We start from the raw sequence: 22,348 nt of genomic DNA on the forward strand, positions 1-22,348 counted from the left end.
GTAACTACAAATTGTAGTATATCTTCACGGGGTGTGGCTCATTCAAAATGTCTTGGGTTGATGCTTCGACACCACTCAACCCAAGGTGGAGCGACAAGAAGAAGCCAGGCACGTCAAGTTGTCCAAGGACTGGGGTGGTGCCTTGCAAACGCAGGAACGACATGACTGGCCGTGGGAGGCTCGTTGCTACTGGTGCACGCTGATCCTCTGATTGTCTCAGCCTGCCGATTGGTGCGCAGCATCTTGTAAGTTGTAACGCCTGAGTGAGCGAGCACCTTGCGAAGCAGAGTATACAGCAGCCAGAGGCTTGCAAGTCGCAGTTGCAACAACAAGTCTCGCGCGGCTCCCTTCACCGGTCTCAGGATTCCCAGTCTGTTATGTGCTCAGCGCAGATTGCACTTCCTCGAAAGTGCGAATTATTTGCCAAGCTCGTCGCGCGTATCGCCTTGAGGACTGTTCTCTTGGCCTTGTGGCACCCCAGGTTAATTAGCGCTTGGTCAGGCAATCGAGGACACCCTCAGCCGCCATTGGGCCTGGAGGTTGTACAATCATCACTCGACGTGAACCCTAGATGCAGCCGCAATGACGTGAAACACCTGGAGTAATCCAACGGCCGGCGTTCAATAGCTCGCTGCCATCAATCAAGCCGCATGTCGTTGCAGTGTGCTTTCGCGCCACGTATGTTGTGCTACTGGGCTATGGCAGGCTGGCATGGTCTCGCATTGATCCAGAGCCACTGTTGATAACAACCCTTGCACATCTGGCGCACGGCAAATAGCCCTCCAGGGCAGGTCCTGACCATCCTGCACGGAGCCGAAACGTCAGAAGAACCATATATGTAAATTAGGAATAAATTGGTTATTTGGCATTGTGACAATAAAAGAGGCGTCGAGCGTAAAGATGATGGATCAGGCGTCTTGCTGCAATGACAATCAGATGGCGCCCTGGTCGTCGTGTGGGTGTTTGGCAGTTGCAGGCTGACGCGCGGTTGGGAATCGGGATGTGGCTGCCTTATCTTATCGCTCCCCGCGCCATGACGCTGGCGGGCGGACCCCAAGCTCACATCTATCTCAATACAGTCTCGTTAGTTCCGTGACAGTCAAGGCGGTTGTCTACCACCAACCCGCCCTCCATTGGACCACATACACCACCTCAAAGACACCGCGACGTGTTATCTCCAGCTATGGCCTCCTCGACGCCGCCCCTTCTCCTCACAAAACGCCTAACGGCCTTCCTCTCCGCCAACACATCCCCCTCCCTCCCCAGCCTGCTCATCACCTCACCGACAGGCAAGCTCCTCGCCCACGCGTCACCCCACCCCGTCTCCGTCCTGCGCACGCACGCTACCGTCGCGGCGTCGCTACTTTCGATCCACGCGTCAAATCTCTCGCTAGAGGAGAGCTCTGAAGAGGAGGACGAGGAGGATGCAGAGGAAGTGTCGGCCAAGGAGATCACCAAGCCGCAGACCGTCACTGTACAGACCGACACGGGCGTCGTGTTGATACGGAGGCTCAACTGTGGGCTGCTGTTCGTCTGCATCGGGATACCAACCGAGTCGTCGTCCTCGTCAGCCGAGGATGCGACCGTGCAAGCCCAACTCGACCCCGGCGAGGCATCGACTTCTCTGACAGTCCCACCACCGACCGTCTCGACGAGCCCCAGCGATGCGGGGAGTCACCTGAGCAGCGCCGTCGGTGCGAGTGCCTCTGTTGCCGATGCCATTATAAGGAGACACGCGATCGAGTTGGCAAAGTGGCTGGATGACAAATTGGGCACGTTGACAGTACCGGATGAGGGCGTTGGCGGCGAATAGACCAAGTCTTTGTGTGAAAGAAGGTCGATCATGTTTTCACGGCGTTGGGATTGATACCAAGATGCATCACGGGGCTGAGCGTTCCTTCAGGTATATACATAAAAGAAAGATTGTATTCGGCAAGTAATGATTTCTCGCTCATTTGGGGCCATAATGCTAGCGTTGCTCCGTCCGTTGCTCATCCATCTTAAGAGCAATGGTTAAAAAAAAAAGTCCCAGTCCGCGACAGAACGCCCTTGAAATGCTCGCAAAAAATTCCAGAAACGCCTATTCTATGCTCATCCGCATGAGACCGTCATGCGTATCCGTCATGCCCTGAAACCCGATCCTGCCCTTCCCATTGACACGACTCCCGGCACTATTGCTTCCTGTAGCATTCTGCTGCTGAACACCTGGTGTGCTTCCCGAGTCGCTGGGCGCGCTCTGACTCCCGGCCTTTTCACCGCCGTTACTGCCTGGCCGTGAGCCCCAAGGTGCAACATCGCGTTGCATCGGACTCTGAGGCAGTGGTGAGTTATGTACGCTCAGGCCCGGGCTAACAGCACGGCGCTTGAGGCTCACGGGATCAAAGTCGTCATCGCGACGACGCTTGCTGTTGATGCGACGTGTGATCTCGGTCGCAGTAGGCGGCTGACCCGGATATGTGGTTTGTGCGCTGTCGGATCGTTCCGAGTCGGAGCGCCGCTGCGTGGCAAGCCACTGTAGAGGGCCTCCGCCCGAAGGCGAGTCCATGGACACATCCTCACTGATGCCGGACGATGAGCCACGAGGTAGGCCGCTGTTGGTTGGTGGCGGGGTCCTTTGGCCCGCGACGCTGCTTGTCTCCGAAAATGCCTCCCAGAAGTGTTTGCCCTTCGAGTTGCGCATGGCATGCTGCTTGAAGCTGCTGGACAGCCCGGCCGCAAGATCGCCCATTAGGTCACCCTCGGGAATGTCATCCAGAGTTTCTTGAGCGGGCGACGAGAGAGCTGATACCGGAGCATGACCTCCTGGAGGCGGCACTTCAGGCAGTGGCTGCTGTTGTATGGGGGTTCGCCGAGGCTCGAGGTCGGGTACATCGCTCTCACGCACTTGCTTGACGACCTCGGCTTCACGCCGTGTCTCTGTTTCCGCGGGCGCATTTTCTTCGAAAAGCGCTGCTCTGATCCGGGCAAAGGTCTTCGTCTTGGGCAGCAAGTTGCCTCGTCGGGTGACGGGCCGACGTACAACACTCCTTTGCCCATCGCCCGAGCCATCCGCATCAATAGATTTGCCGTGCTCATCGGCATCCATTCCCGAGATATGAAGCTGTTTTGCCTGCCAGCTAATGCTCTCCCTTCTGGCGGCAGATGCGTGAGGCGGTGGAGATCCCCCACCCTGATGGTTGAACCCCAGCCCTGCTGTACCTCTGCCCTTCTTCTTGATTGGTTTCCTGCCCCGTTGTTGCCGCTGCTGGAAGCTCATCAGGCTCCCCATCGCCGGCGATCCAAAACTACCGGTCGGCGCCGCTGTCTTGGATACTTGAGGCGTTGACACGTATGCCTCGTCTGTATCCTCATCCATGATATCGTCATCGTCGGACGAGCTCGATAGATCCGAGCACATGGCCCGTGTGCTGCCCAGGGAATGGCTGAGGTTGGTCTTTTCTTGGTTCCCCATCATCGACCAGAGGGATGTAGACGTCTGCTCCGGTCCTCTGGAGAAGTTGTCCCGTCGGCCTGGGATAGCCATCGACTTGCCCCCCATCGTAGGGGAAGAGTCCGGAGATGACTGCTCCGCCAGTGTGGAGTGGTGCAAGCTTGTCGCGGCGCGGGAGAAGTCCAGGCCTCTGGATCTTCTGGGTAGAATATTTGTCGGCGAAGCAAACGTATGCGCCTGGTCAAGCTTTGGCGACAGGGGCACAGGTTTGACTGAACCGAGCCCGGTGACTGCAGGCGGCGCCTGCTCTCGTTGTTCTTGTTGTCGTTGGCTTGTCGATGCGACCGGAGGCGTTGCTTGACGCGACAATGGCATGTGAAGAGCAAAGGCGCTATTGGCAGTCGCTTGAGGCCGGCGCGGCGTCACGGGCTGAGCATTGCTGGCCGGGGGAATACTGCTATCGTCCCTCGAGGCGCGGTGGGATGCTTCGATGATAAAGGGCGATGGGGATAGTTTGCTCGGTGTGCTGTTGCTGTCGGATAGGGAACGGGTCTTTGGTTTGGTCAGGGGTGACGGGCTCGCACTTTCCTCGTACATGGCGGTATCCATGCTGATAGATTCAAATCGCAAGGTAAGGTAGGGCTGGCGACGTGAACCAAGACGAGGAGATACTCAAGTTCGGGGACCCAACGCGGGCCCTCGTCGTTAAGAGTCGCGTTGGCGCTTGCGAAGATTGATCTGGGCTGTGGCAATATTGAGATATCGTGGAAGTTCACAGACGGCTGCCGTGGCTCTGAGAACGTCATTGGCGTCGTAAAGGGCACAATGCCTATGGCGAACGTGTTGGCGGCAAAGGTGATGATAAGCTGAAGTCTAGGTCCGGAATTGATGGGTAGAACGGATTGTGCAGGGCCGCTAGCATGGTACATTACCACAATGCCATATCATCACTGCATTTGAGCGCTATGACCATCCACTCTGGTTCGTACGCCTCGCGTGTACTCTAAACATGTAAATTATGGCACATCTCGGGATGATCTCTACTATATCGATGAGATACTACATCAGTATGAATCGCTAGTCATGTGTGTCGGACGGGATGGCTTGCGTTACCCATGCGGGGAAGACTAGCCTCTACATCTGGCCTCACAGTCATCCGTGCTACTTGAATAGCGCTCTAATCAGTGATAGGCTGGCTGTCCGATATTCATTACCATACCCACTAGTACTCAGAGCGCCGCAAAGCTCGTGAGTACGTCGCGCTCTTCCCTGGTAGACTGAGTGAAGAGTTGCAAGGCTGAACAAGCGAATTACGTAGTGTCCCGCTCGCGTTGGACGAAAGCAGCATGGCACGAAAGGTACGTAGTACGTACTGCAAGATGAGATTCATTTTAACAGGCAATGTTTGTACTCCCCCGACTTCAGGTGAGGAGCCTGGGTTAAAATTTGCGTATACAAAGAGGGATAGGATAGCTCCCTCGGTCATGTTCAAAGACTTCCATTCAAGGCGTCAAGTTGACCCTGTGTACATATATATATATACCTGGCAATATATACGTGATGCAAATTTCCATGTCATTGTCATTTCTGTCAACCGTGGCGCGCGCTTAAGCTTGCGAATGCGTCTGGACTGTGCCGCCCATTTGTCCAAGCCATGTCCATGCCCAGATTCACGCTTTCACGACTAATGTGTCGCTGCGACGAAAATGGGTCGCCGGGCGCAGCTGCTGCTGCTGCCGCCGGCTTGGGCATGAATGGGTTGTTGTTGGTAGTCTGCGGAAGAGGCTGGGTCGCGCTCCTCTGTGGCGCTACCTGAGGAAGTGGTTCTTGGTGTTGTTGCTGTGGCACAGGACTGTCCTCAGGGATCGATTGCGACTGAACGGGTGCCGAGTGCGTGGTATCTGTGGACACTGACTGTTGGGGCCCGCCAAGTCCGTAGAGCGCCATGATGGACGCTTTATCTTGCCTGGGCGGCTGATAGTACCCTTGTTGGCCGTACATCTGGGTTGGCGTCTCTGCAGGCTTCGTGAAAAATGGATTGTTTGCCCCCGCTTGAGGTGCCATGGCAGCTGGACTCTGGTAACCTGCACTCTGGTAGGATGTCTGTGTCTGTTCGGGGATCTGACCCAGACCAGTTGGGGAAGCCACTCTCGTAGGCGAACGGGCCGCGAAAGGATTGTTTGTGGGGGTATGTTGTTCTTGTAATAACTGTTGCTGCTGCTGTTGCTGGTACTGATGCTGCTGTGGCACACTTCCAGTGTTGAAGTATTGGTTATGTGCCGGAGGATACTGGTACTGCGACTGGTATGTCTGAGCACTGTTCGGTGTGTAGTTCAGAAATGGATTGTATCCTGTCGCTTGCTGCTGCAAAGGCGCGTGTTGAGAGTAGGACCCGGTCTGGAAGCCCATCTGTTGATATACGTGAGGGCTTGCCGGGGCTGAGGGGGCCATATGTGGTGGAAACTGAGGAGGGTTCACGGCCGAGGGTGTTAGCCCACCTGTCCTGTTGGGAAACAGAGGCTGCGGCTGCTGGGCTGATGAGATGTCAAGCTGTTGAAAGGCTTGCGCGAAATGGTCCGTCTGCTGCTGTGGCGCCTGGGAAGGGTTTAATGACTGTTGATAAGACTGCTGGTACGGGTTGTTGTTTTGCAGATTGCCGGTAGATTGTGCCGTTTGAAGTGGTGCTGGTAGAGACATGGCATCAAAGGGGTTGTTCGACTGTGCCCCTGGTGAGGTGCTGCCATTCCGACCATTAAGAGATAGGCCAACACCTCCGCCCAAGGGTGTCATGGACTTGGATGTGCGCAAAGTGCCATCGTGCGGAGGCGGCACCGGGCCAGGCGATTGACGACCGCCTCCGCCAAGTCGCACCATGGACTCGATTGCGCGCTCCAGGTTGCCATTCACCCCCTTGAGCACGATGGCGTTGCGTTGCGCGTCGTTGAACCCCATGTCGCGCATCTTTGCCAACTTCCTCTCCGTGTCGTCGCCGTCATCGTAGTTGACGGAAGCGCCAAATACACGCGTCACCTTGTCTGCCGAGCCATGCGAGGATGGTCTGTTGTCGACCGTGGGTGAGGATGTGGGGTCCTTTCGTAGTCGCGACGGGAAGATGGACGCAGCCGAGCGGAGGCTGAACTTGGAGGAGTTCTTTGGCGGTAGAGGGGGCGGTACGCATTCATCGGAGAGTGGCCTCGTGTGTTTCCCACCCTGGCTTGTCCCGGCATTGTTGTTCATGTACTTTGCTCGGATGAAGCGCTCCATTGCTGAGTCGGCCTCGTCCACGTCGACTGAAACAGGTGGCTTCTTCCGTTCGGGATTGTAGATCTGGTTCGAAACCACGTTGCCGACCTTGCGCATGTTCTGTGCCCCAAGTCAGTGACCACACGCATTATCCTGGCGCGTTGTGCTTACGTCGACCTGCTCGTTTGACCAGCTGTCCATGCTCAATGACTTGACTTTTGAAATGTGCGTCCCTAGCTTGCGATGGATAGCCGCACATCGCATGCAGAGGAACACTCCTAAACTCCAAGATGCCCAAGCTGCAGTAGGCAGCAAGTCAGCCTCTCAAGTCATTACCACGTGTAGGATCCTGGAACTCTCCGTACCAGGGTTGCGGGCGTGACAGTCAGCGCAAATATTGTTTCCAGCTACATTCTGCACTAGCTCCTTCAATGTCTTCTCGTTGCGCGCCTGCTGACGCTTGCTCAGAGCTGTAGACATGTCGTATCGTGATGCGCTGGCAAAGCGCGCTCGATCGGGTCGGATCAGTATCGTTACACGGCGAGCAAAGGACCTCGGTTATCTGCCGCGACCAGCAGCGCGCGGGCCTGAGAAATGGGTGTGACAACTTCGTGAATGGGCTCGTGTGATTTGTTGCCCCTGATTGCGGCGCGGGTTTTCAAGGCCCTGGGAAAATAGGAACGAAAATGGGTGCGAGCGAGAGCCGACGTTAGACTCTTGGATGATGCAATACAAACAGACTCGCTTATGCTTTCGTCACAGATGCAGTCGCAATGCTATAAGGAGCGAAAGACGTGAAGAAGCAAGAAAAAAGGTCGTCAGCGAACACGGCGGATGAGCGAGTCGAGGGCGGCCAACGTTGGCGTTGGCAGTTGTTAGAAAAGGGGACCGAGTTGGGTTGGATGTTCTGGAAGAATGCGGGTGCACCTGTCTGGCCCAGCCCACGCGCAGGTTCAGTGGAGAAGTCAGCCAATTGCAGTGGCCAGGCAATCAGCTCTCAATAAATTGATTCTGCTCATTATCAGTAGACCTAGATGAAAGTGGAAGTGCAGGACGCACTGGGCCCCTACTGTCGCCACTTGGCAGAAATCATTTCCTTGACGCAGACGCCGTCCGCTATCGAAAACGGGACGACGTGCTAAATCAGAGCCTCCTGTTAGCACGTGCACATAAATCCCACCAGCAGGGCTAACAAGATGGGTAGGTATCCGTACATGAATGAATGCATGTACCCCACATTCGAGCAACCGTGACTGGACTGTGGACTGCTGGCCCATACCTGACCCTCCGAGTCCGAGTCAGTCAGCTCCAACTCTGTAAGTACCTGACTCCGCTTACGACCATCAACCGGAGAAAGAGTCGACACTCTCAATACCTCTGTGCCAGTTCAATCGGAATATCAGTTGCCGCGGGTGAGATGTCTCTAGTCGACCATCGCCAATTCTTGCTTGATGGGCGGTGTCGCAAGAGCCCGCCAGAGCTCAGGGTTCCCACATACAGTGACATACCCTCATCAAGCAGTACTCGTCCGTGATGAAAGACAGCAGATTACCGCGCTGCATCTTGAAGAAAGGTTCTTGAGTTGGGCATCTGCACCGCTACCCTCACTATTATGCCTGATCTTGGGTGTAGTACCTTGGGGACGGACAGTTTAGGGTTCAAGATGGTGTAGCCAACGTGGGCACTTGGTTCGCACAACGGCAGCCCCTCGTAGAATTCCCTACGAACTTTTGCCTTCCCTTTCGCTGCTCCAAACAGAGCTGATACTGTGTCGAACATATGCCCAGCGCTGCCATCTTACCATGATGCCTCGTGGAAACCAGAAGAAAGCCCAACAAGGCCTCTATCGTGGCCATGGATCGACTCAGCATGGAACAAGAACCGGCTGGCAAGACCTCCCTAACGAGCTTCGAATAATGATTCTCTCCATCTTACGCGTATCCGAGCGAATACACATCGCCAACTATGTAACCACTTGTAAGGAATGGCAAAGATGGTTCGAACCAGAGAGCTTTTACACCATTCACCTCGATCAGCACAAGTTGCCTCACATACAAAATGTGATTGGCGACCGCAAACACCGGCAGTTGTACGTCCAGAAGATCAGTTTCATCGCCAAGCTGCCGACATACGACTGCAGCAAGTGCATGGAGCAAGAGGACGAGCGCACTGCATTCACCAACGACCAGATTCTCTTCAGAAGGATGCGTGCTCTATTTGCTGTGCTATCGAGCTGGTCTATCGAGGGACGAGGAGGAATTTGTCTCGAGATCGGGGCCTGGTCACCAAGCGACGCTCAGCATGGGTTTCGAGAGTACCGCTTCGAAAAGTCGTGCCAAATGCAAGGTCCTCAGTCCAAGCAGGTGTACAAGAAGCATCTGAAAAAGGTCCGGGATACTTCTGATGCTTGCCTTTCCTTCCGGCGCCAAACGTAGGGTCCTCTCCACCTTGCTTAGCCCAACGGCGCGCAACTACCCTGTCTTCTTCGAATCACATCAGCGCGTACCTCATCAGTGGTCTCGCTTCCCACGTGTAGAGGTAATCTCTACTCTGCAAGTGCGGAGACATTGTTATCGCCGCATAGCATCTTGCTTCCTCCGAGAGCTCGCTGATGGAGATATGCCCAATCTTAGGACAGTACGGTACAAGAGATGGCATCACCCAATCGACCCTTACCCGACACCACATGCCATGTGGGATCTGAGCTTCATGGTAGACCGCGGTCTGGAGAACTTCTGTGATCACGGTGAGCCGATCAATCAAGAAGCTCGACGCGACAATGGTGTCAGTGTCTTATCAATCGGGCTATCAAGTCCCTACGCACATTACCTTCACAATCTGCCGTCTTCGTCGCGTATGCCTCTCTTTTGTGATAGAGCCGGAAGACTTTTTCTGGGCAGCACGACGGATATGGTCTGCCACGAGGAACAAAGCGGAGCGCTTTCCAAATTTGGAGTCGTTGTCCATGACCTGCGGCGTGTTCTGCTTGAAGAACTCGAGTGCCCGATCGAATATCCTCGCGGGTGCCTCCGATGCATTGTATCTCATGCTGAAACTTAAGAGCGTTACGCTGTGGAACGGTGGGAAGAGATGGGGCAGCTACTTGCACATGGACAACACCGGAGGGTCTGATGGCCTGCGAAAACCTTCCCTAACCTACGCGAGCACCCAAGACGTGCCGACGCCGGCAGTATTGCCGAAATGGTAGGCCAGCTTTGTGAAGAATAGACCTGGGGAGGGGAGCCTCCAAGAGGTGATCGAGAAGCTGGACAAGCATGACATTCAGTGTGCCGCAGACATGTTGGATCGGCTTCCCAATTCGAGCTTGATACTCACCGAGCAGTCAAAGGCCGAAATGCAGTTCGAAGGGACAGCCCGGAATGCGTTTGAAAGAATCGGGTAGGGCCATCGGCCACGGTGCCGGCAATGTTTTGCTAGTTCCCCCATCAGGGTCGGCGCGCCTATTTTCGAAGCTGAGATATTTCTGAGAATATGGCTCCATATGATGCAAATTAATGAGGTTGAATTGAAGGCGCGATACTTCGTGGAAGGAGATATGGCATTCAGCATGCAATTCCATCACGGTCAACACCTGGTCAACACCTTCACACTGGAATCAGGGTCAAGCTAGGGGTAAGGCGATAGCAGAGACTTGTCGATATGAACCATGTGATCTTTTCTACCACAAAGCTCGGCATCCCGAGGTAACCTGTTCACAGTGAGTTCGGCCGTAGCGTCGAAACTGAGGCGTCACCACCTATATGAAGTAATCGTTTGCGACGTGCAGGAAGTTAAAAGGACACCCGTCTCGTACATTTTGGGGGGCTGAAGTTGCTGCACAGTACAAGAAAACAGGTTCAGCTTCCCTACTTGCGCGTATAAGGTACGGAGGCCAACGAGCACCCCATCGGGCCATCGGGCCATCTTGTGGAAGGAGCATAACTGAGAGCAAAGGCAGAGAGGAGTCTAAATATAACAAGTGGCGCATTGCGAGTCCCTGATGCCGCGCGGAGGGACAGGGAGGGGGTTGGAAGCTTGATGCTGACGGCTTAACACGCACTGTGTCAACCTTGTATTTAACCCAACTTTCAGCACCAGGAAGGGTGCTGATGTGGACTTGGCATACAGTGCGAATCTGACTAGAACATGCGCCATCCCCTCATGCCAACAACGACGTACGTAGCTCGGGTTCGTAAGGCAAACAGCGCCCAGCCTCTTGGTAAATCGAGAGGCTCTCTGCCAGGCTGCCTTGCAACACGATCTCGTTCCCGTACTTTTAGGCTGTCTCATCCTCCTACAATCTGCACGCCAAGATACTCCAGACCAGCAGGGTCGACATGGAAACGCCCTAATAAACAGCCCACTGGCCACAGCTTCGACACCCCGAGCACCCCCAAGTTTTCCTGCTGCCATTCCGCCCTTTACGCGCACGCAACCCACCCTGACCTCATACTATGGCGGGCATCGAGCATCTCGAGGTCCATAGCAGGGTATGTCGGGCGCAGCTGGTGGTCTCATGCTACGTTGAGTCGCTAATTGCTGGACTAGTCCTATATCGTGCGCTGGGTGCAGGTCGACGAAGGCAACACGGTGTCATGGAGTGTCCAACCTCATAAGAAGTCAATGTAGGCTCGCTCTGCCCTGCAGAAACGCATATATAGCTGACCAAGGCGCCAGCAACTTTGGCATTGTCAAGCATCCTGGCAACGGTGCCACTGCTTTGCACTCGGCTGCCAGTGTCGGCGAAGTCCCAGATGGCGCGTCTCGAACCCACGGCGAATCCGAAGGCAAGACGAGCCGCATACCGAAACGCGACTCGACCGCGCAAGACTTGCTGGCCAAGAAGGGCTTCATATCAGTCAAGTGGCTGGGCAAGTGTGAGGCGGACAAGGTGTCCATGGGGACGCACGACGTCGGCGTAGGGGACGGCGGCATGTACGGGCTCGTTTTCGACAACACATTCTCAAAACAGACCTCAAAGACGGCTACCTTTGTGGTCCTCACCTATCCAACGGACGCTCCACCGCAGACTGTGAACCATCTGCCGAATCTACAGCTACCGAACTCGATGCAGAGCCAGACGAGCCTCGCGAAATACGTCCCCAACCTCGAAGGAGGCGCCTCCCAGTCCTCGGAGAGTCTTCACAGTCATGGAGGTAGACCAAAATCCGTCTCAGGCCGAAGTGAAGGGGGTTCGGCACCGACAAATTACCACGTTGGCACTCTGTCCAAGAGACGCCGCAAGAAGGGCCAGGGCTACGCCCGCCGCTTCTTCTCGCTCGACTACTCGACGTGCACGCTATCGTACTACTACAATCGGAATTCTTCTGCTTTGCGTGGCGCCATCCCCCTGAGCCTCGCGGCTGTCGCGGCGGACGAGCGCAGGCGGGAGATCAGCATCGACTCGGGCGCAGAAGTCTGGCATTTGCGGGCACCCAACAGCAAGGAGTTTGAAGAGTGGGCAAAGGCCCTGGAAAGGGCGAGCAGGCTCGCTCGGGGAATCGAGACCATGCCGCAGCGCCACAATAGAGCCAGCATGATGAAGCTCGATACGCGCGTGCCTCGTGGGCCTGCACCTACAAGCCAGGACGAGGAGAACGAATGGCATCAGGTTGAGACCTTGGTCAGTCGCGTGGTTGGCACCCGCGACGCCTTGCGCCGGCTGACCAAAGACATAACCGCCCCAGCGTGTCCGCCGTCCGGCCAGTTCTTGTCGCCAAGCGCTTCGGGCGCCATAGATGAGCGAAGTGATGGCTACTTCACCCAACCGGAGAAGAGGCCCTTTTGGAGACGGAAGTCGAGTGCTGCTACCCCAACGTCGGCCCTAGCGCAACAGGCTATAGGCCCAGCAATGGCGATGCCCTCTCCCGGGAGCGGCAATGCGCCCATGAACGGCGCACGAGTGACCAAGGGCAATGCCAAGGGATCAAACGGACAGGCGCAAGAGGAAAGGTCCGTTGAAGACCACTGCCAAGCTCTGCTGACGGACCTGGATTCTGTTGTCCTGGAATTCACGACCCTTATCAACAACAGTAAGCGTCGCCGCATGCAAGCCCCCTTGTCTGCGGGCGGTGCCTCGCGCAAGAGTATCGAGACGGTGTCCACTGCCGACGAATTCTTCGACGCAGAAGATGCCAAATCAGGTGTCGTTAAAGTTCGAGATAGCGAGGACGACGAAGACTCCGATGCCGAGGATGAGAATGACCATTCGTCGGTGTCGTCTGGGGAAGGTGATGAGATGACTGCCATGGGCGACGCAGGCCTCTACCCTGCGAAGCCCAAGAGCCTCATCCCTCTGCCTATCGAGAAGCGCCTGCAACGCCGGACGTCGATACCTCAGGCCACCGTCATGCCACCGAGCCTGATAGCCTTTGTTCGCAAAAATGTGGGCAAGGACTTGAGCACCATTACCATGCCTGTGTCTGCGAACGAACCTATTTCGGTGCTTCAAAAAGTTGCCGAGCAGCTCGAGTATGCAGAACTGCTGGATCAAGCCGTGAAGCAAAAGACGCCCACGGAGCGCCTGCTCTACGTTACCGCCTTTGCCGTCTCGCAGTTCAGCAGCAGTCGCGTCAAGGAGCGTGCTATCCGCAAGCCTTTTACGCCGCTGCTCGGTGAGACCTTTGAACTCCTGCGCACCGAGCACGAGGTCCCTGGTGGTTTCCGATTGCTTGTGGAGAAGGTGTCCCATCGTCCACTGCGACTCGCCATGCACGCCGACTCTGCTAATTGGTCCTTTGCCCAGTCTCCAGCACCGGGCAACAAATTCTGGGGCAAGAGTGCGGAAATTACCATGGAGGGACGGGTGCGCGTCGCCTTACGCTTGCCCGACGGCAACGACGAGTTGTACTCGTGGAATGTTGGCACAATGTTCTTGCGTAACGTGGTCATGGGCGAGAAGTACGTGGAGCCCACCGGCACGATGCACGTCGTGAACGACTCTACCGCGCACAAGGCCACCGTGGAGTTTAAGGGCAAGGGTATGTTTGGGGGCCGCATCGAGGACGTCAATGTGACGACGTTTAGCCCTGACGGCAGCAACACCGGCAGTGGGTTGGTCGGCACATGGACTTCAGGTCTCCGAACCCAAGGGCCAGGCAAGGCGGCTAGCGACGAGATCTGGCAGGTCGGCCCCCTCGTGCGGAACGCGCCGCAGACGTACGGCTTGACCGAATTCGCTGCCGGCTTGAATGAGATTACCAGCATCGAAAAGGATCACATGGCACCGACGGACTGCAGGCTGCGACCGGATCAGCGCCGCGCAGAAGAGGGCGATCTGGACGAGGCCGAGTCACTCAAGCTGCAGCTCGAGGAGGCACAGCGCACACGACGCAAGGAAATGGAAGCCAGAGGCGAAGAACACCAGCCGAGATGGTTTGTGCGGGCAGACAACACGCCTGACGGCGAGGAGCTGTGGAAGATCAAGAGCGGCAAGGACTCGTACTGGGAGGAGCGAGCCCGGGGAAGCTGGACCGGCGTGCAGGACCTTTTCAACGTGTAGCGTAGACAAGCGAGCCATCAGCCAAGCGAGCGACCACTCCGTAGCGAAGGACCAGACGATCCTGTTGTGCACATGATACTTTGCTCGTACACTCCGAAGATTGGGCCTGACGTGGAAATGATGACCGTCGGAGCCTTGGCGATCTTGAATCTCGGTAATGTCACAGTGAGACAGCTAGAAACCTGGCTCTCCCGCCCTTGGCGACCGGGGAGCCATATTTCACCAGACAGTGGCACTAATTAATTACCGTCTACCCACAAGCAGTGGTGTAGCGACGCGCGAGGCCTCAAACACGACAGCGGGGCGGCTTTGAGCCTTTCAGGCGTGTCAATTTCGAACCGCCGACGATCAAGGGCGTTTCGAGTTTTCATATTGGAGCGACAGCGTTGATCGAACGTCTCGAAGCGGCTCGGATGACGGCATGAACGCTTGAAAGTTGACCAGCTCCATCGTCCACTAGTCCGGCATATAAACCATCCTAACCAGGCCCCTGGGCGTTCAGAGGCAGGGGCTGGCATAAATCATCATCCCCTGACGCTCCAGATCGGCTACTGTATGGATACGGGAGCATGAGCTACGAGACGACACTCGCAATGATACCCCTAGTCCACAGCAGACATGGTCATCATGTCAGTGCTTGCAGGCAGATAGCTGTATTACAGAAAGAAATACTCTACGGGGAATCGATTGGGCGATTTGAGACGCGAAGAGTCCAGGCGTCGTTGCAACTCTCCGTGTCGTGGAGTGTGTCTGCTCAGCCGCCGTCCTTACGTGCTTGTTGCTGCACTGGTACAAATAGGTCGAGGCTGAGGCCTCCAAATCGCTTGGCCCGACAAGCGCTCCAGACGATTATACGAGGAAGACCGCTCATGATTAGTGCAGCCGGATCTCACGGCACCATCACGCCGGGACACGGCACTTGGAGTGTGATTTTCTGGGTCTTGTGGACGCAGTCTTCATGCTTCGCCACGAAATCTCAATTTCTGGCGCCGTTAGTGGTGAATAAGGGAAAGTCTTTTACTCTGGCGGGAAGAGACCACGTTCACTGCAAGGCAGCCGATGAGGACAATTGTTGCACATGTGTGAACAGAGACAATGCCAGTCATTAACGCGTCAGACTTCATTTCATTGGATGGGATTGCGATGCGATTTGCGAGTTTGCGACGCTGCAGGGGACCGACTACGGCGCCGACCCATCATCCTGGCAAGGCTGCCGTGAGCCGAAGCGCCAAGCAGGACCAGGTCGGTCGTGTAAGTCCCGATTGAGAGCAGCACTTCACTACCGGTAAACTGCTCTTGAGCAACGTAATACATACTCGAGCGTCGCCCTGTCAAAGTAACAAGCGAGCTGAGAATGTGTACCGGAAGTAGAGACACGCAAGGCATCGACAAAGCGTCGAGTGCATTCCAGGAGAAGGGGGGTGGGTGATGGTGCTGCCAACCTCGTAACGGCACCTCTACGTGTACCTTACATGTAGTCCTCCCTCGCGTCAACTCCAGTCAACGCCTGGCTGCTACTACTGATGCGCCCACGCCGGGCATGCACCCCACACCGTATGTACCATTGTCGTTCCCCATGCCTCCTGTTGGGCCGTTAGGAGGCTGAGGACCGCAAAATGCGATTGAGGAACCTCACAAAAGGTGGTGATCGGTGGAATCTCTCCAATACGTGTGCCATATCCGAGTCCATTGACTCCGTTGACTCCATTCAGTCCAGTCCCCTGGCGCAGTCGCGCCCACCTTTTTGTCCACTGTTGATTGCGATGTGCCTCACTAAAAGAGTCCCGCCTACACACCCGCACTGCTGTGCTAAGCTGTAATGATGATTCGATGGAGTAGATGGAGGATAGTACATATACCTATAGACAGCTTGAGTCTTGAAAGCGGACTGGTGGACCCTTATTAACCGCCACTCCCACTTCAGCATCCATTCCTCTGGACTTTCCGATTGTCTCTCCTTCCCCCATTGTCCTCGCCTGGCTTTCTCTCAACTCGTCCAGGTCTCACTCACTCTTTCCTTCCAGCCATCTCTGCTCCTACCCGCGATTCAACTCCCTCGCTAACGTTGGATCTTTCTTCTTCTAATACCTTTCTCGCCGAATTCTCTTCCTCCTTGGTTCTCTCACTCTCTTGAGAATCTTAGTCCCGCTCTTCACCCACAAGCCACCATTAAATCACGCCCACGCACTCATTTCGATCAAATCGACCTGGCCACGGATACACATCATGAAGGGCTTCACACTCGTCTCAGCCCTCGCGGCTCTGGGCGTCGTCTCTGCCTCTCCTACTCCCACTGAGAAGCAGCCCCCTACCAAGCGTTCCGGTAGTCTGCCCACCGTCACGGCTTCCGGTAACGGTAAGATTCAACATTGTGCTGTGCTCGCGATCCTGTTCTAAAATTTTCATAGCTTTCTGGACTGGCGAGGAACGCTGGTATATGCGAGGCATAGACTACCAGCCCGGCGGCGCCGCGGCAAACATCGACCCTCTGGCTGATTCCGATACCTGCCTTCGTGACATCAAGAAATTCCAGGATCTCGGCGTCAACACTATTCGTGTTTATGCTGTCGACAATAGCAAGAACCATGATGAGTGCATGCAGGCCTTGGACGATGCCGGCATCTACCTCGTCCTGGACGTCAACAACCCCCAGTATTCCATCAACCGAGCCGATCCTCACATGTCGTACAATGCCAAGTACCTCCAGAGCGTCTTTGCCACCATTGACATGTTTGCAAGATACGACAACGTCGCTGCTTTCTTCTCCGGCAACGAGGTCATCAACGATGAGCCGGACACCGACAAGGCTGCTCCTTATGTCAAGGCCACAACCCGTGACATGAAGAACTATCTCGCCTCGCGAGGTCTGCGCCAGGTCCCCGTCGGCTACTCGGCGGCCGATGTCGCTCAGAATCGCATGGAGACCGCAGAGTACTTCAACTGCGGCTCTGATGACATGCGCTCTGACTTCTTCGCCTTCAACGACTACTCTTGGTGCAACACGGACTTCAAGACCTCGGGCTGGGACCAGAAGGTCAAGAACTTCACCGACTACGGCCTGCCTATCTTGTAAGTCCTTCTCAGAGCATACTGAGTGCAAATTAGCTAATTCTCACAGCCTCTCCGAGTACGGCTGCATAAAGAACCGCCCTCGCAAGTTCGAAGAGCTTGGCGCCTTGATGAGCGATGAGATGACCAGCGTCTACTCTGGTGGTTTGATGTACGAGTATTCTCTTGAGGACAACGACTACGGCATTGTCAAGATCAAGAATGGCGAGGTGGACGAACAAAAGGAGTATGACCTGTTCAAGGCTGCTCTCAAGAAATACTCCATGCCCACTGGCGACGGCGGTGCCTCCAAGAAATCACACTCTTCCGACTGCCCGGCCAAGTCATCCAACTGGGAAGTCGATTCCAACATGATCCCCGAAATGCCTAAGGAGGCTCAAAAGTACATGGATTCAGGTGCCGGCGATGGTCCTGGTCTGGACGGCTCCGGCTCGCAGACGGCTGGCGACAGCGGCACAGCTACTGCTAGTGTCAGCCAAGGTCAGGCTTCACCAACGGCTAGCTCTACCGATAGCGATAACTCCGATGGCGACGAGGACGATGCCGCCATGTCGCTACGCGCAGCTGGCGGCGCCATGGCAGTGACGACCTTCGCCATGCTTGGCGCGCTGTTGTTGTAAGGCGGAGCTGGGACACATCGATCTTGGTTTGCATGGTACGCATAGACACTAATTAGAGCAAGTACTGTTGTTTCATCATTCATACGGCGCAAGAGGCGCCTGGCTGTGCGAAGTTGCATGAGGCCGGGGGCTCAATTTCCCTCTGCTTTGACATTTTTCTTCAATCGGTTTACTGCACTGGGCCGCCGTCAGCTCCGCCTAGGGACAGCCACCGTAAATAATTTTTTTTATCTTCTACAAAGTCCATGATCTCGTGTGCCCATGAAGGTGACTCAAATAAAAACACCACGGGGTACACTAGTGAAGACGCCTTAAAGAGTTGTAATCATGTCATCGCTTCTTGTCCTTATTTGTGAAAGTGCATTATAAACTCGTGCAAGGAGAGAGGTTCGGCTCCGGACCATGTGATTTGAGTTGACGCTTCGGCGACGTTGAATGCCGGGCCTCGGCTTCCCCACACAAACGCTTATTAGCTGACCATCTTACCCCAGGGCTCACTTCAGAAGCTACTCCGTAGACAGACACACTCAGCAAACGACTGCTTGGTCTTTCAATTCAGTATAACAAATCCCGATTATCAGTTTAGTCCGTTCCTGGAAATCAGTACTTGTATCGAGCAAGTCAAGAAACATCACGCCAACACAACGCCCAATATGTCGGCGCAAACACCACTGTCGGGGTACACCTACACCTACTTCAATATCTACAGTCCGACCGACGGCGTCGCGCATGTCGAGATCAATCGCCCCAAGAAGCTCAATGCCTTTTCGGAACCCGTCTGGCTGGAATTTGGGCGCATCTTCACAAGACTCAGTGGAGATGAGAACATCCGAGCTGTGGTGCTCAGCGGTAGTGGCGACCGGGCCTTCACAGCGGGACTGGACGTGCAGGCCAGCAGTGAGGGAAGCCAGCTGTTTGTCGAGGGGCCGGACGCTGCGAGGAAGGCCAAGGGATTGAGGAGTCACATTGAGGAGTTTCAAGGCTGCATTGGTGCGGTGGAAAAGTGCGAGAAGCGTAAGTTTTTATCTTGTTCCTCCTTCCCTCCCTTGCTTGTTCTAGCTCCTATGGATCGGCCGCATGTTGACAGTGAGGTTACCACAGCTGTTATTGTCGTGCTCCATGGCGTCGCCCTGGGTCTGGCGATTGACATTGCCTGCTGCGCCGACATTCGCATCGCCGCGTCCAACACGCGCTTCGCCGTCAAGGAGGTGGACATTGGCATCCCTGCGGACATTGGTACCCTGACCCGCCTTCCCAAGATCGTCGGCAACCACTCGTGGGTCAAGGAGGTATGCCTCACCGCCCGCGATTTCTCAGCCGCTGAGGCCAGGGAGGTCGGCTTCGTCGGCTCCGTGCGCGAGTCCAAGGCGGCAGCTCTCCAGGCCGCGCTCGACATGGCCGGTCAACTGGCCAGCAAGAGCCCCGTGGCGGTGCAGGGCACCAAGGAGCTGCTGAACCACGGGCGCGACCATGGGACGGTGGAGAGTCTGCGGTATACGGCGGTATGGAACTCGGTGGCGGTGCAGAGCGAGGATTTCAAGAAGGGAATCGTGAGCGGGCTGAAGAAGACGAAGCCGACCTTTGCCAAATTGTAGCTTGTAGTAGATGAAGACGCGCGTTGCGTTTAGTTTCGGCTGGATGAAAAGAGATATGTATCTATTCGGACCCGGATTCGTCGTCGGGGTGGTTCTCTGCCAGACGCTGTGATGGTATATGTTTAGCATGCTACGCTTGACTACCAGACAAGCATGGTTTGTTGCGACACGGGGGACAAGAAGCAGCTTGGGGAAACAAACCTCTTCGAGCTTCGCCTTGAGGGCGGCGACCATGTTCTCCTTGATCACGACGCGCTCCTCGTCCAGTTCCTCGATGATGTAGTCATGGTTGTCGCTGTCAATGTTGACAATGATCGACTTGATGGCCGGATCGCATTCGACGAGTACACCTTGCTTTCATTTAGCTCCAAGCGCTGGCAACCGTGACGGTCATGAACGAACCTCGGATTGCGCGGGGCATGGTGAGGGTAAGAGAGTATTTCGCTGGTGATGTATAAGAATGCGGTGGTGGTAGAACAGGGACTGTCTGGTCAACACGATTGCAGTAGAAGTGTGCTGTTCTGCGCCGAAAGCCCAGCGGGCACCGTGTGGCTGACCAGCCACGGAGCATCAGATCTCTGCACCGCAGTAGCAAATGGCCACTCCACTAGATAATCTGGCGAGAATAATTCCCGAATATAAATGATTTCTGTTCTTAGGAGATCACGGAGCCTCTATAGTTTGACTTATGAATCATAAGGCAAGGTTCGTACACGATGGTCATAGTGCGACTACAGGGTAGTCGACGACGGCTTTGCCAGGACCCGCGAATTACCTAAGGTGCGGAGTATCAAATTTCGCAAACCGCGATGCTATTCGATGTTGCCTCTACCAGTCAAAGCGATGGTAATCAGCCTGCTTACTAGCTGCGTGTGCCTGATCACCTTGTGTCTGTTGCAAGATCTCGCTATCACGCACAAAGCCAGACGCCACTCTTTGAGGCGATGCCTCAAGAATCGTCACTCCAACGACTGTAGCTGTCATTACATTGGGCTTGGAGCTTGGCGATACTCTTGACTGGTCTGAGGAACTCGAACCCCGGAATCTGCTTACCTGATGCCCCTTTCGCAGCCAAGCAAGCGTGGCATTGCCACACCACATCAAAAGGGTGGCGACAGGCTCCGAGGCGTGCAAGTCGGGCGCAGTTGCCGATCGTCTATGATCACACGATGTAATAATCAGACCTCGAGGGGCTGCGGACAATCTGCCCAGATAGTTTTATTACGGCCATCCTTGCGCTTTCCATACCTTACCTGGGTCGCGACCGATTGTATACCAGGCACGGACACCTTTTCTCGTCAAAGCCGGCATGATTTAGACTTCTGCGTTCATTCCATTACCTGAAGGTCACCTGTTCGCCTACGCTAGTACACCACCATACCTGCCAGCAGTCTGGTCACAGCACGAGATAAAAGTCACACTCCGACCTTTCCGGACTGCTGCTCATCAAGGAGGCAGACCAAAGTCTTTCCTCTAAAAAGCTCGACCGAATTGCGAGAATCTTGATTCATTCATTCTTCGCCCAACGAACGACCTCGCTACACCTCTCACCACCACCGCCACCGTCCGCCGAGTGGTCGTCTCCTCAACACCAATGGCTGACAATGATGATCCAAGACTCTCCAGACGACCCTTTGTGTTTGTCATCTTCCCCCTTGCGATCGTCTTCATCTGCGCTTTCATCGTCGCGATGCTGTATCGCCGACGCCAGAGGAAGAAGTTCGCGGCACTTCACCCACATTGGACGCACGCGGACCCAGTTACACCGGCAAGGCGATTATACCCAAACAGAAACAACGTCGCTAGAAATGGCGGGGGTGCTGGGCGGCGATGGGGTCCTTGGGGCGCGAGGAGCCAAGAAGGCCTCAATGAGCTAGGCGAGGCGCCGCCGCCGTACGATGGAAAGAGAGGGACAGGAGATTCGGGGGATGTTGGTTTGAGGGACTTGGAGGCAGGGCATGGACCGATAAGCCCTGCTGGATTGACGAGTGATCAGCCGCCTGGCTATCCCGCCGAACCAGGACCGGTTGTTGTGAGATGACAGGACCCAGTCCCAAGCCACTGAGGGACTCGTCGCAAATGTTTGCCTGTATTTAAGCGTATTGTTCTGATACCCATTGGTCGTGCTCAAGGCACCCGACGAAGGAAGGAATGAGGAATATACACCGCAATGGCGCGCTGCCAATTTTTCAGAATGAAGAGTTCGAGCACACTTCGGCTGCGTTCTGAATCATAGAAGTCTGATTGTGAGCCGAGGATGACCAACAAGCCGTCATCTTGCCTGAAACTCTGCGCCACGACATCCCTCAACCACGGCGGGCTCGTTGCATGTTGTATCGCGTTGCTGTGGCATCGGCGCTCCGAAAAAGCACCATCGATGAGTTGAGCAAACACAACGCCGAAGCGTGCTCACGTCTCCGTCACTTATGGATTTCTGTGTGTATTGTGCAGCCCGGACACATACAATCACGGAGCTGACCGAGGTTTCGAGCACAGCAATGGTCGAACGGCAGCGAGAAGGGTGGCAGCTCAAGGTTCTGGCATCTATTAATGTAGGAAACTTGTCACACTGGATTGGGTTTCTGCTGTGGGGGTTCACTGTCGTCGACTGTCTTAAACAGCTACAAATGAGCCACCTTTGAGAGCCAATTCGAAGTCTGAAGCTGCTTCAAGTTGTCAAATTTTACTGACTTCTATATAAGTAAACATCCAGGACTAACCGTATGTTGTCCGTCTAATACCTACCTAGCGAGAGGGGTTGCAAGATAAATGCTCGCTCGATAAGTGTCCCATCTCGCGTGTCACAGGTCTGCAGCAGCGGGTCGTGAGCGGACGGCAATAGCGTTCGCCCCTAGACCTTCTCAAAGTCAATGAATGATTCTGCCCTGTG

The 22,348-nt window shown here is 55.2% G+C and overlaps 7 protein-coding genes across 7 annotated transcripts; 4 read left to right on the forward strand and 3 right to left on the reverse strand.

Annotated features, from left to right (window-relative positions):
* Positions 1 to 1,183: 1,183 nt before the first annotated feature.
* J7T54_006390 (uncharacterized protein) lies at positions 1,184 to 1,813 on the forward strand (the record flags this gene model as incomplete). The annotated part of the gene is made up of 1 exon (XM_051502816.1): positions 1,184 to 1,813. One exon carries the CDS (start codon positions 1,184 to 1,186, stop codon positions 1,811 to 1,813), a length of 630 nt encoding a protein of 209 aa, XP_051365201.1.
* Positions 1,814 to 2,080: 267 nt separating this feature from the next.
* J7T54_006391 (uncharacterized protein) lies at positions 2,081 to 4,039 on the reverse strand (the record flags this gene model as incomplete). The annotated part of the gene is made up of 1 exon (XM_051502817.1): positions 2,081 to 4,039. One exon carries the CDS (start codon positions 4,037 to 4,039, stop codon positions 2,081 to 2,083), a length of 1,959 nt encoding a protein of 652 aa, XP_051365202.1.
* A 981-nt stretch (positions 4,040 to 5,020) lies between these two features.
* On the reverse strand, positions 5,021 to 7,153 carry J7T54_006392 (UBA domain-containing protein-like protein; the record flags this gene model as incomplete). The annotated part of the gene is made up of 3 exons (XM_051502818.1): positions 5,021 to 6,793; positions 6,845 to 6,972; positions 7,039 to 7,153. 3 exons carry the CDS (start codon positions 7,151 to 7,153, stop codon positions 5,021 to 5,023), a joined length of 2,016 nt encoding a protein of 671 aa, XP_051365203.1.
* A 3,974-nt stretch (positions 7,154 to 11,127) lies between these two features.
* Positions 11,128 to 14,174, forward strand: J7T54_006393 (Oxysterol-binding protein-like protein; the record flags this gene model as incomplete). The annotated part of the gene is made up of 3 exons (XM_051502819.1): positions 11,128 to 11,163; positions 11,222 to 11,298; positions 11,351 to 14,174. The coding sequence occupies 3 exons, from the start codon at positions 11,128 to 11,130 to the stop codon at positions 14,172 to 14,174; spliced, it is 2,937 nt and encodes a 978-aa protein (XP_051365204.1).
* A 2,226-nt stretch (positions 14,175 to 16,400) lies between these two features.
* On the forward strand, positions 16,401 to 17,863 carry J7T54_006394 (beta-glucanosyltransferase gel1; the record flags this gene model as incomplete). The annotated part of the gene is made up of 3 exons (XM_051502820.1): positions 16,401 to 16,530; positions 16,583 to 17,243; positions 17,293 to 17,863. The coding sequence occupies 3 exons, from the start codon at positions 16,401 to 16,403 to the stop codon at positions 17,861 to 17,863; spliced, it is 1,362 nt and encodes a 453-aa protein (XP_051365205.1).
* Positions 17,864 to 18,516: 653 nt separating this feature from the next.
* J7T54_006395 (dienoyl-CoA isomerase-like protein) lies at positions 18,517 to 19,458 on the forward strand (the record flags this gene model as incomplete). The annotated part of the gene is made up of 2 exons (XM_051502821.1): positions 18,517 to 18,877; positions 18,965 to 19,458. 2 exons carry the CDS (start codon positions 18,517 to 18,519, stop codon positions 19,456 to 19,458), a joined length of 855 nt encoding a protein of 284 aa, XP_051365206.1.
* Positions 19,459 to 19,519: 61 nt separating this feature from the next.
* J7T54_006396 (putative RNA polymerase II transcription factor B subunit 5) lies at positions 19,520 to 19,879 on the reverse strand (the record flags this gene model as incomplete). The annotated part of the gene is made up of 3 exons (XM_051502822.1): positions 19,520 to 19,564; positions 19,660 to 19,808; positions 19,861 to 19,879. The coding sequence occupies 3 exons, from the start codon at positions 19,877 to 19,879 to the stop codon at positions 19,520 to 19,522; spliced, it is 213 nt and encodes a 70-aa protein (XP_051365207.1).
* Between the last annotated feature and the right edge of the window lie 2,469 nt (positions 19,880 to 22,348).

Source organism: Emericellopsis cladophorae, assembly GCF_022114955.1.
Source record: "Emericellopsis cladophorae strain MUM 19.33 chromosome Unknown NODE_4_length_1054762_cov_117_872525, whole genome shotgun sequence".
NCBI lineage: Eukaryota > Fungi > Ascomycota > Sordariomycetes > Hypocreales > Bionectriaceae > Emericellopsis > Emericellopsis cladophorae.